At 31.6% G+C, this 12,268-nt stretch overlaps 2 protein-coding genes across 4 annotated transcripts; one reads left to right on the top strand and one right to left on the bottom strand.

The window, feature by feature from the left end:
* The first annotated feature begins 110 nt into the window (after positions 1–110).
* On the top strand, positions 111–9,796 carry MFS16 (major facilitator superfamily transporter 16). 3 transcript variants are annotated; one of them, XM_085203966.1, is made up of 14 exons: positions 111–550; positions 2,220–2,389; positions 3,449–3,529; positions 4,269–4,402; positions 4,668–4,800; positions 5,094–5,245; positions 5,873–5,944; positions 6,164–6,208; positions 6,880–7,072; positions 7,336–7,484; positions 8,283–8,406; positions 8,509–8,586; positions 8,879–8,990; positions 9,236–9,796. In XM_085203966.1, the coding sequence occupies exons 1-14, from the start codon at positions 423–425 to the stop codon at positions 9,309–9,311; spliced, it is 1,647 nt and encodes a 548-aa protein (XP_085060092.1). In that variant the 5' UTR covers positions 111–422; the 3' UTR covers positions 9,312–9,796. The 3 variants fall into 3 exon arrangements, with proteins under 3 accessions (XP_085060092.1, XP_085060093.1, XP_085060094.1); XM_085203968.1 differs by lacking the exon at positions 111–550 and adding an exon at positions 1,891–1,909; XM_085203967.1 differs by lacking the exon at positions 6,164–6,208.
* Positions 9,789–12,048, bottom strand: pen-2 (presenilin enhancer, gamma-secretase subunit). Its single transcript, XM_085203969.1, has 3 exons — positions 11,823–12,048; positions 11,083–11,187; positions 9,789–10,548 (listed from the first exon to the last, which is right to left on the bottom strand). Exons 1-3 carry the CDS (start codon positions 11,881–11,883, stop codon positions 10,409–10,411), a joined length of 306 nt encoding a protein of 101 aa, XP_085060095.1. The 5' UTR covers positions 11,884–12,048; the 3' UTR covers positions 9,789–10,408.
* Positions 12,049–12,268: the final 220 nt, after the last annotated feature.

Genomic DNA, 12,268 nt, shown 5'->3' with positions numbered 1-12,268 from the left:
AAGAAAAGTTAAACATGTTTAACTTATTTTTTATTCCTTTCGAAAAATATTACATCCAATTGAATTCTTAATATATGGAATTTTACATCCAAAGTAGAACCAAAACGCTAATGACATTGACATTCACAATGGGGACGTGTCAAAAGAACGCACACGAATTCGAACTTAAAATCGCCAAATAATAGTCGTTCGAATTAAAATACAATTATTACCTCACACAAATTAACTATAATTTACCATAAATCACGGGATGTCACAATATTGACACTATCGGAGGAGTATTTGATAGAGAAATATACAATTTTGTAATGCCGTTTATATTTTTATTATTATAAACAAAAGCCTTTGTTAATTGTAAAATGTTTATGAATTAGATCATAACGTGTACTTGTGCCTATACGTGGTTATATTTAGACTATTTTATGAGAGGAAAGTGGATAAAGTGGTTCAAAATGAGCGGTGTTAACAGAGACGCTCCCGTCGGGATTCAGTGTTTACAAAAACTAAGTTCAGCTTGGTGTCCTAGGTTTCAAATAAATAGATTGAGATGGTGAGTCAATATGTTATTTAAATAGATATAATTATAATAACATTTGTGTATTTTGTAATGAAACATAAGAAAAATATTCATATTTTATTGTAACAACAAAAAACTTTTTCTAAAACTTAGTAAAATAAAGAGTGTTATTTATTTATTCATTCTTCATTTTCATACAATATAAGATTTTGTTTTATTTAAGTTTTTGCTTTTACTTTTCATTATAATTATAGCATTACCTATGTATAATTGATACTTATAATGATAAGTAATATTATAATTTTGATGAAACACTAGTAAATAGTTATGGGTTTATATCTATTTGTGAAGCTAACGAGAATAGCAGTACTATTTATTGTAGCATCCATAAAAGAGATGTATAATATATGATTGTAATTAGCCATTAAGATTATAATGATTATATGATAAGAGAGATTACAATAATGTTTTCATAACAATAAAAAGTAAAAAAATGTATATATAGTTTACATATTAGTCCACATTTTCTGTCTGTCTGTCACTCTGTCTCCCACATATAGCATGGTAAGAAGAGGAAACCTAATGTCAAGTCACTTTGTGTCGGGAAATGAGTTTGTTGGAAACCTAATAATAATAATAAAAGACTGCTCAATTATGAGAATTGATATTCCCCTGACAGACTATCAGTCTTTGTCCCACTGCATCACAATATACAGAGTTATTTCAAACAATATACAGAGAATGTATACAAATGTTACTATATCAAATAATTTTAATCTCACAACAGACAAAAATGTTTTAAGTGGACATCCACAACCATCACCATCATGTGTAGAGCTACTAATCCACTAAACAACAAAATTTGCTTATGAAAAAACAATATCTAGAATCTACCTACATATTATAATTTCAATATTATATCAGCGGAACAAAGTGGTTTTGAATGGGTACAAATTATTTTTATTTTTGCAGTATAAAAAAAAAACAGATTGAGCAGCCCACCATTCAATAAGTAATCTCTAGACAACAACAACAACTCTTGGTTTCACTTGGGGAATGGAGTGTGGAGTGCACTAGGTTCTCCGTGCCTATTACTGTTTTATGTGGGATACATGATGAAGTTAAATAATATTATTAATACAACAAATTTGCATATATGTTATAATTTCAACTTATGAATGAATCATCTTGTTGTTAAGTAATATGACTCTATCATATCACTTATATGACATTGTTTTATTTGAAACATGCTTGTATTACTAATGGAAGAATAATGTTTTGATAAATTTTATTAAATGACACATATTTGTATAAATTATCTACATTAATGTAATTATTTAATTTGTGTGGTTTTTTTAAATTATTATGTATTTTTTAAATTAATTAGTAAAAGTAATTAAAATTATGCTTTCTTCTCTATTTTCTTCAAAAAAAGTTATTATGTATTGATTGGCTTAACCGATTTAAATTAATTAACCGAAATTAATTTATTATATAAAAATAATTCATTCATCTAAGTGGGAATGAAGCCCACAATTGTCACATTTATTTGGACAAATTATATTTTGTTTGAAAAAAAAATGGACTTTACAAATTTATTTGAAGTTTGTAGACATAAGACTCCCTCTGCCTATCCAGCTATATACCCAGAACAAATCCTTGAGGCTTAAAAAATCTCAGCTCACTTTAACATTTGTTCCAGGTACCAAGCAAGTGTTTTAATACTGACATACTTCACATACATGACATATCATTTGACGAGGAAACCGATATCAGTGGTAAAGAGTGTTCTGCATCAGAACTGTAGCGCCCTCACTCCACCACCGGGAGTGAGGCCGGGCGACGACCAGTGGTGTAACTGGGCGCCTTTTAGTAAGTATTTTGAGAGACCTTTTAAATTCACATAAAGAAAATGTAAAATTTTTTTTTTTGTTTTAGAGTTCCGTATCCAAAGGCAATAAATAATAAATATAAGACCCATTTCTAAGATTCTGATGTCTGTCTATCCGTCTATCACAACGCTGTATCTCACAAACCGTGATAGTTGGCGATTTTAACACAAACTTTCACAGGCGGTGTATTTCTGTTGCAGAATAAATTATATATTTAAGAGTTCCCATACCGTACGGAACCGGACGGATACGTACCAATATACCTAACATTAGGTTACCTCGAAATAATTAACGTAATTTGAAAGGCCTATAGCTTTCATAGATGAATGAACTATCCTCGATTATTTGTTAAGAATTTACATATTTATTTCGAAATAATTTTTTAATACGAAACAGTAGTTCCTGAGATATATAGCTTCCTTATCTATACAGAGTAATAGGTACTTATACATATTTTCGGTATAGCCACTAGCCAGTAACGTTATACTGCTGCTAACACGTTATATCTTAAAGATATGCTGAGAATTGAAAACATAGCGGCACATCACTCGTTGTTGGCTTTGTTGGCTTTTTCTACGATATCACATTCAAATGTTTATTATTATGTATTCAAAAATTTATATTATAGATTTTATTCTAATACCTGTTAGTGAAAACCGCATCAAAATCCGTATATAATTTGAATGATTTAAGTGTACATCGGTAGGACGGGACATTATAATTATTTTGTATTTACATAATATGCGATAACTTTTGTTCGTTTATTACTATTTATCACTACATTTTAGACCTTGAATATAAAATGACGTATGATATGCTCTAATAAGCAGCTCGATAACTTTTTTCAAGCTATTCTTTGATGATCAAGTCAAATTGCATAGGACGTCTTTTCGTAGTGGGTGGATTCCTCGAGTGGACTCCTCGAACCCACAACCGTCGCGTTACAGTCACACCCTTGTGCTGCTGCGCCACGACGGCCTCTTATTTTTTGAATATCGGTGGAAACTGAATGATAAATGTAACAATGCTGTTGTTTCAGACACAAAAGACGCCAACACGTTGTTGGGCACATTGGACTCGGCCTTCCTGTTCTCTTACGCGGGGGCTATGTTTGTCTCTGGTAAGGTTTATTATGGTAATAACGCTTCGCATTATTTGGCAAATTTTAGTGGCTGTTAAATTTGTATTTTCTAAAAGCTAATACACTAAACTTGTTGTATTTGAGATCTTAACAAAACTAAATTATCATAATGTATTCGGTTTCTCCAAGTAGGTATTAGGTACATATTTTGAGAACATACTAAAGAATATCGGCATACATCAGATTTTTCTGAATAAAAAACCAAACAGCTTTTTATGCTTTAAAATGGAACAGAATCCTCTAAAAAGGTTTCCTTACCGGAAAATATTTACTTATAAGTAAACCAGATGTAAAAATACAGTGATTGACCATTAGGTTCAACTTGTCTCCTTGGCCAAATATGAAAAAAAAACTATTAATTCATTTCAACTTTTGCCTATTATAATCTTTACTTTGGTAATCTCCATAGCCGCAGAAATGGGGGAAAAGGGAGAAAAATGAGGGAGGGAGAAGAGATAGCGACCTGTCCATGTCCACATAAAAATAAACACATAAAATGATCAGTGCTAAATTAAATCAGATGAAAATATTTTTACTAAATTTCATTTTCTTATTTTAAATTTGAAAAATTATTAATTAAATCTCTATAGACTTAAGTACACACTACACGTAAATGTATAAATAATAATATAATTTATAACATTTAATTTTCGTGCCATATTGTCGTTAACCCATGTAGACCGATAGAGACGATGCTGAAATCTTTCTTTCTTTTCAGGTATGATAGCGGAGAGAGTGGACTTGAGATATTTCTTGTCTCTCGGCATGTTAGTGTCCTCCATATTCTGTTACTTGTTCGGACTTGGCAGGACGTTGGACGTGCATGATATATCCTATTATTTGTTGGTACAGGTAAGAATTTGTGGCGGTTACCGACTTCCGTAAGGAGGAGTTTTTTATGTCTGTTACCTCAGAAGTTTTGTCTGGATGAACCGATTTTGATTCTTTTTTTATTTGTAAGCTCATGTTGCTCGTGTGTGCTCGTGTGCTCATTAGAAAGGCATCAAGTGTAGTTTGATGAAAATTTGCTTAAGTTCTGATTATGGATATATTATAAAGTTGAAATTGAAGATGTCGATTTTTTTGTTAAAAAATATAATTATTTGTTTTCCTTTAGGCAGGAGCAGGCATTGCTCAAACGACAGGTTGGCCGGGCACGGTGGCGATAGTCGGCAAATGGTTCGGCAACGCCAAGAAAGGACTCATATTTGGACTGTGGAACTCGCATACTTCACTTGGCAATATTTTAGGTTAATTGGTATTTTTTTTATTTTTATGAGGAAAAAACTTAAAGCTTCCGTCTCATCTGCTCTCACTCGGCGCGACTGCTGTGTGCACATGTGGGACACACTGTGACGCTGTTTTGTTTTTCTTTATTAAACAATTCTTTAATTTCTTAAGTTTATGTCCATAATTGAAATGTCATTTAAAACCAAAGTCTACTTAATTAAAAAATATTTTGTAGTATCAATTTGAATATACCTAATAAACGTAAAATTTTAACTCAAAGTGATAGTGTTCAATGAAATTTTTTTTTCTTTAGGCACCGTAATGGCAGCTGAATACGTAGAACACGACTGGTCACTGTCGTTCATATATCCAGCGCTAGTAATGGGAATAGTTGCTTTGTTCGTCTTTCTGTTCCTACCTCCTGAACCTAGGAACGTTGGTTTGACACTAAGTACCGAGAGAACGGTGAGATATTTTTTAATATATTTTTTTATTTTTTTAGGAGGATTTACTTTTTTGTTAGCTGGTGTTTTTGTTATTAACTGTAAATTGTTAGGTAAATAATAATTAATTTCAAAATTATTTTTTTATATATTTTCGTTTTTTGTTTTATAATATCGTAAGATATTCACAATTTTTATGTAAGTATAATTTAAGTTTTGTTCAGCAAAACATAAAAAAGATATGTATTACATAAATAAAACTATAAAGATAAGATCAATATAGATAACAATGCATGGAAATATAATGGTTAACGTTTAATTGCATAAATAAAATTTATAGAATAGACCATCTCGTTGTAGTGGAGCAGTGCGTGAAGCTGACAAAAAATAAAGAATGAAAATTAAATGATTGAGGCCGCTGTGGCACAGTGTCTCACTGTAAACGTGAGGGTTCACATTCGAGGCTATGAACTATTTTCACCTTCCCTCTATCCTCCTTCGAAGACAATGTGCGGCATTGAGGTCCACCAACAACAGTAGGATCCCTCTCCCTACCCTGCTTTATGCGGATGAAAGGGAGAAGCTGTAATAAATTGTAATAGTTTTGTGGTACATTTTTAAGCGAAGATTAAAAAACAATTGTTTACAGCCGAGCAGACAATCCCATAGGTCTGATGATGAAGAAGAATCAGTCAGTCAAACAGTCATAGTTGGTGACCAGGTAAGTTTTAAATTCAACATTAAATTGTATTTTTGTTAGTTCACTAAAACTGTTTTCTAACTTGTGATCACTTTATATCACTATTTTTATTGTGACTCACTTTTTATTTCTCTCTAAGCTCTTATCACAGTTAATCACCGTTGCTATCACTTTCCGTTACACTCCTACTCTCATCATCACTCGCTATGTCACTGTCACTAAATAACAGCATGTTTGCAGGCAGCCAGCTTGCGACCTTCACGTCACTCAGCTAACTCCCCTCCGGTAAGATGTAGCTTGTGCTAACTTAGTTGATAAATAGTGGTAAACTTTATATTTGGTAAAATTTTATAATCCTATATTTTATATATTTTACCAAATGTTAAAGTGATATATTTTTCTTGCTAATAGTTTTAAAATACATATATATTTTAAAGTTATAAGTGTAAAAAGTTTTTATAATATTAGAAAAACCATCAATTTTAATGATCGCCATCAAACTTGATAATTTTTTACAATTGATCTTTTTTACAATCTGAAATTACCCTTACCATAAAATATGTTATTAATTCGCAAACGTGAATTTTACTAAAAAACTAAATAACATATTTTATTGAAATTACCTTACATGTACTCGTATTGTAATTTACGGTATTGTGTATTTTGTTTTTCAAATTAATTAATAAAATGAATAATTGGTAAAATAACTTTACTACTAATGGTATTACTTAACTTATTTACCATATTTTAGTACGACCATGAGTAAGTAACAGCGCTACTTTCTGTTCGGTCGTCTCGCTCCAATATATTCTGATTTAATGTAAAATTGTATTAATAATCGATAAAATCACTTCATATTTGGTAAATAACAAATTTCCGGTTTCTTCCCTTAATTTAAAACTTTTTATACTTGGTTAAACTATTTCACGAGAATGAAATTAAATTATATTTTTTAGTACCAACAAGACGACGTAACAGAAGAAACAGCGTTACTCTCGCATCGTTCGTCTCGTCCTAACGGTGGTGCTGTCTCGCTCTCGCGCGCTCTCTCCATACCCGGAGTGATTGAATTCTCCCTCTCTCTATTCTTCGCAAAGTTGGTCAGCTACACGTTTCTGTACTGGCTGCCTTTATATATTAATTCTTCTAGTGAGTATATTTTTTTAGTTGTACATATTCATTTTTAAAAAAGTAGAGTCACTCTATTTAGTTCAACTGAATAAAGGTGTAGTTTAGATTGTCTCAACTTAATTTTGTTTTGGGTTGGAGTCACTCACATTCTTCGCTTCGTCCGAGTATTTTGTAATTTCTAATTTTGATTTCTTAATTGTATCGCGTACAACCCTGGATATCTTGCAAAACGGAGAACGAGTTCAAATCCGATATCTAACTTAGTGTCTTTATTCTCATAGCCCACCTGACCCCAAAGGAGTCCGGTGAGCTAAGCACGGCGTTCGATGTAGGCGGCGTCGTGGGCGCGGCGCTGGCGGGCCTGCTGGCGGACTGCGTGGGCGCGCCCGCCTGCGTCTGCATAGTCTTCTATGGAATTTGTGCGCCCGTCGTGAGTATAACTGGCACTTTTACATATATGGGTACACATATGTTGCACAAATGTGTCATGTATAAATAATAATTTATAATAAATTATAAGTTTGTTTAATTTTTAGGGTACCGTACCTTTTGTTGTCCGTCCGTCTGTTGGTTTGTCAAGAACCTTTATTTTAGGAACACTTGGAGATATCAAGTTGAATTTTAAACCATCTACGATCCCTTGATTTCCTGAAAAAATCGTATTTCTATATTTAATTAAAAAAAGATATGGCCGTTTATATAGGAAAAAAACGGGTTTGTAGACACTGTAAAAGGGATTAAAATTACAGGGTACTCCGGTTAACCTAAAATTATAGCTAAGCTAAGTTTGCATATCGGAAGAAGCTCGAGACCTAAAATTTTTATACGGAACCCTCAGTGGGCGAGCCCGACGATTTTGATTTTTCAAAAGCAAAATATTTTTTTTCGTTTTCCTGTAAACCTTTTATTTTGACGTAGAGACCGTCGTTAGACAACTCCTATTACAAAATTAATTTCAAAGTCTCTGTTTTCTTTGTAAATTGTGGTTTGTGAGTTTTGCTTTTATTATCTTTTACTCTGCATAGAAAATTTAAAAAAAGATTATGTAATGCCATTCTCCACTTGCAGCCGAACTTCTGGGGCGGAACGCAAAGCCGCACTTTGCTTCTTTTCAAATTGAGGCGAATTTCATCCCAACACTAGATCTTTCTAGCCTCTGCCTAGCCTACTGCTATTGCGTGAAACTGTAAATTAGATATAAATACAACATTTCTTATTTTTTATATAGCTTTTAGCGTACCAAACGTGGGGAGCGCTATCCTACACGCTGAACGTAGCGTTGCTGGTGACAGCGGGCGTGCTGGTGAACGGGCCATACGCCCTGATCACCACCGCTGTCAGCGCTGAATTGGGTAAGTGCACAGTTTATAGAAACTAAAACAAAGTAGTTGCTAGTTTTCTACAAAAATATGTATGTATATTTTAATATTTGAATGTATATTATATGCACACAGGTACTCACAGTAGCCTCGCTGGTGACGCTCAAGCGCTAGCGACGGTAACTGCCATCATAGACGGTACTGGGAGTATTGGTGAGCTTCATTTTTGTACAATTATTGCTAGGGAACTTTTTTGTAATATCTCATTACGCTTTTAATATTTGCTTATTTATTTTTTAGGTTTACACTGTAGCTCACACATAGCAGGGTAGGCACAAGGAACCTAGTCTTAAGATACTCCGGTTCTATTAAGTTCCGATCCGCACTTTCCGCCGAATTCTCGAGGCATTGCATGTTGCGGATTTAATATTTATATGTGTATAATGTGTGGTATTTTAAAAGATATTGGATAATCATAGCTAGTGTCAAATCTCTCTCTTTGCAGGCGCGGCGGTGGGCCCCATGGTGGCGGGCGTGGTGTCGAGCGCGGGCAGCTGGCGCGGCGTATTCTACATGCTCGTGTCCTGCGATCTCGTCGCACTGCTCCTGTTGCTGAGGTAGGCTTGATGAAGACATGCACTTAGATATGGAAACCCGATTGTTCGGATACCGCGGATTGACCATGAATTATACGGATAAGCGAAATTTTCATATAACACTGGCAATAGCAACTTATTATTATAATACAGGCAAATTATACAACATTTATACACCCATCCTCATAAACTTTCAAATTTATGATACTAATAGATATTTTAAAAATAGTTTGTATTTAATAACTAATCATTATTTATAATTTCAGGATAGCAAAATGTGAAATAGTAAAAATAAGGCAAGAAAGACGGCTCGCGTCACCACGATTTGTTAGGATAGAGTAAACAGTATTAAAACTAATGTATATAAAACGGAGTGTCTTAACACTAGTTTTCCTCCGCCTACCCCGCTGTATACTGACAGATACTGATACTGTGTACAGATAAAAAATGAACTTAGTAATTTAATTTTCCGTTTTTAGTCTTTACACATTTATTATATTTAATGATTTATATGAATTTATGAGATTAATCATTTAAGATTGGTTTTTGTTTAAATTACTTTTTGTATTAATACTCTTATATTTTGGTGCAAAGGAATTGTTATTAAATGTATATTTAAAATTAATAAAATGAGATACTAATAATACTCCATATTGTCTATTCAAGAGCACTGCTAGTGTTGTGTGGCGGAACCAGGGAAATTAAAATAATTCAACCACTGTCGCGTTTACAGTCACATGCTGCCCCACTGTGACAAAATGCTAAATTAAATAATGTAATATTTAATGTATATATTGTAAAATAAAACATTTATAATACATATAAAATTGTATTTTATTTAATTGTATACAAATTTAAGGAAAGATTTATACTATTGTTACAATAAATTAAAGTTTTAAAGATAATAAAAACTAAATATATAACTTATTGAATTTAAGAAATGATTAAGAGGGGAAATAGTTTTTAGCTTATTTTTGACCAGAAACTGTATTTTTCATATTATAATAATATCATTACATTGTTTCTTACTATCTAAAAATACATTATAACTAAAGCATAAAAAATAATTTAAATCAATGTTATATTTTATTTTATATTATAAAAGAAACAACTGCTTACAAACATTCATACATATTTAAACCAAGTCACAGGCAACAAAATATATGTAATTATTATCTTACGACTATTTAATATTAATTGTTACTATAAATAATCACATTAGAGAAACAAATTCACAATAATTGTAGCTTTACAACATTTTAAAATGTTATTTCACATGAAGAAAAAAATAATATCAAAGTGAAATACAAGTCCATATTCAAATTTACAAAACAATAATTAACAAAAAATTCATATTATTTCACTATCAAGCTTTTTTTAAGTGTGGATTAATTCTTTAACAATTTTAATATACATATATATTTAACATTATTAAATGTCTAAGCTCGACCCAAAGGCACTATAAATGATAATGTATCTCCCATAGGACCCCATGAAACTCTTTGGACTTGGAAAGTAATGACCCATGTAATTAACAGTATCGCCCATACTACAGCTCCCGCACCACTCATTATAACATCTGTAATGTAATAAAATATTATTTATACAAAGCTTGCAAAATACCATTGTGGTGGAGTGAGTGTGTCTCACTAAAAATGAGATGGTTGTGGGTTCAATGCCCAATCTAGGTAATGAAATACTCTCAATTCCTCTGTCTAGAAGACCTTTGTCTTGCAACACTCAATACTCAAATTCTTGGTGCATGGAAGGTAGAGTATCTTGACAATATGTTTTTTCTGCTTATTAGCAGAATATATGTAGATTTTTATAAAAAAAAAATCATAAGAAAAGAGCACAGTTTTTTTATTAATAGTGCAAGTCACCAGGAAGTTTAACTGTGTAGAATGTGATATAAGAATAATTTTGATTTGAAATCCCACTTCATTTCAGTTTTCAACATGCAATATCTGGAAAATAGAAAGTCACAGAATGTCTTAACACTAGGTCCCCATCACCTACCCTGCTATAAAGGAAAAAGCATGAAGCTATCAATTTTTTGGTTTCCTAGTAATAATAACAGTCATATAGGTTTATAAAATAATAAAAAACTTACATTTCTTTATTTGTTTCTGTTCATCAAATGGTGGCTTGATGAAGGCTTCCCTGAAGAACCACAATGCATTCACTGCCCAAACAAATGGTAAGAGGATGCAACCAACTGCAATGTACATAACATTTTAAAACAATAAATATGAATACTATAAAAAAATGATAATATCACATCTTTGTGTGTATTTACATTGTAAGCTGAAAATATGATATTTGGGGTGGATTAAATTGGATGATGCAGTGCGAAAATATCTGACTGTAAAATTATCTTCATTTCTTTGCTCTGGTAGACAAAGTGTTCTGCTCCAATTTGGATTAGGAAAATTGGTGTATCTGAACACTGACTTTTCTCTACATGTCCTATGACTTGTAAAAATTTATGAACAAAGGCAGAGAGAATATAGTGTTAAAATACTCCATTATCTAATTTATGCTAATATCAGTAAATAAATATATTATATATTTTATTTGTTTACTTTGATGATGTACATGTCTACGATCACGACATGTATCCTACAAATATTTCTATATGATTTGCTGATACTCTAATATTATTGTATTTATTTGTTTACAAGTATAGAAGAATTAATTCTGCAAATATTACAAGGTATATAAACTATATTAAGCTAAAGAACTTTTAAAAGAACTATAATATATATATATATATATATATATATATATATATATATATAGTATTATAAAAAAAAATTCACATGAAAACTTTCTTATAACTTTAAGTATTACCTTTAAAATACCATCTACAAAGATTGAGTTTTTTTTCATTTGATAATCTATTTAAATCCATTTTCTTATATGCACTTTCACAAGTATTTGTTAAAGTAAAATTAATAAATGAATATAATATTTATAATTTATATGTCATCAACGAAGGAGCCGAAAACTAAAAATTTTGCAGGAAAGCACAAATGACAGAACACATTTATTTCTCACGAGAAACTTGCAAGAAAGTGACATCTATCAAATTGAATTTGACGTAACTCCAATAGCGATGCGACATACTGGTACACAGGTACTCAAAGAAAAGAATAGACATGCTTAACAGACATCACCTACAAATTATCCAGAAATTATTATTACATTGAAAACAACACGTAAAAATCTACAAATACCAATAAAATGTATAAAAGCTAAATTATAATTTGAAACTTCAACTAATAAAAGATATAATA

Source organism: Heliconius melpomene, chromosome 20 (genome assembly GCF_056956725.1).
Source record: "Heliconius melpomene rosina isolate 202511_hmr_F chromosome 20, ASM5695672v1, whole genome shotgun sequence".
In the NCBI taxonomy this organism is placed as follows: Eukaryota; Metazoa; Arthropoda; class Insecta; order Lepidoptera; family Nymphalidae; genus Heliconius; species Heliconius melpomene.
This window is presented reverse-complemented; position numbering and strand designations above follow the sequence as displayed.

Coding starts and splice junctions, on each gene's coding strand:
- MFS16 (XM_085203966.1), top strand. CDS start 423: ATGAGAGGAAAGTGGATAAAGTGGTTCAAAATGAGCGGTGTTAACAGA. Junction 5,945..6,163: donor CAGTCATAGTTGGTGACCAG/GTAAGTTTTAAA, acceptor GCATGTTTGCAG/GCAGCCAGCTTGCGACCTTC. Junction 7,073..7,335: donor TTTATATATTAATTCTTCTA/GTGAGTATATTT, acceptor TTATTCTCATAG/CCCACCTGACCCCAAAGGAG.
- pen-2 (XM_085203969.1), bottom strand. CDS start 11,883: ATGGATTTAAATAGATTATCAAATGAAAAAAAACTCAATCTTTGTAGA. Junction 11,188..11,822: donor TTGTAGATGGTATTTTAAAG/GTAATACTTAAA, acceptor TGTACATTGCAG/TTGGTTGCATCCTCTTACCA. Junction 10,549..11,082: donor ACAGAAACAAATAAAGAAAT/GTAAGTTTTTTA, acceptor ATTACATTACAG/ATGTTATAATGAGTGGTGCG.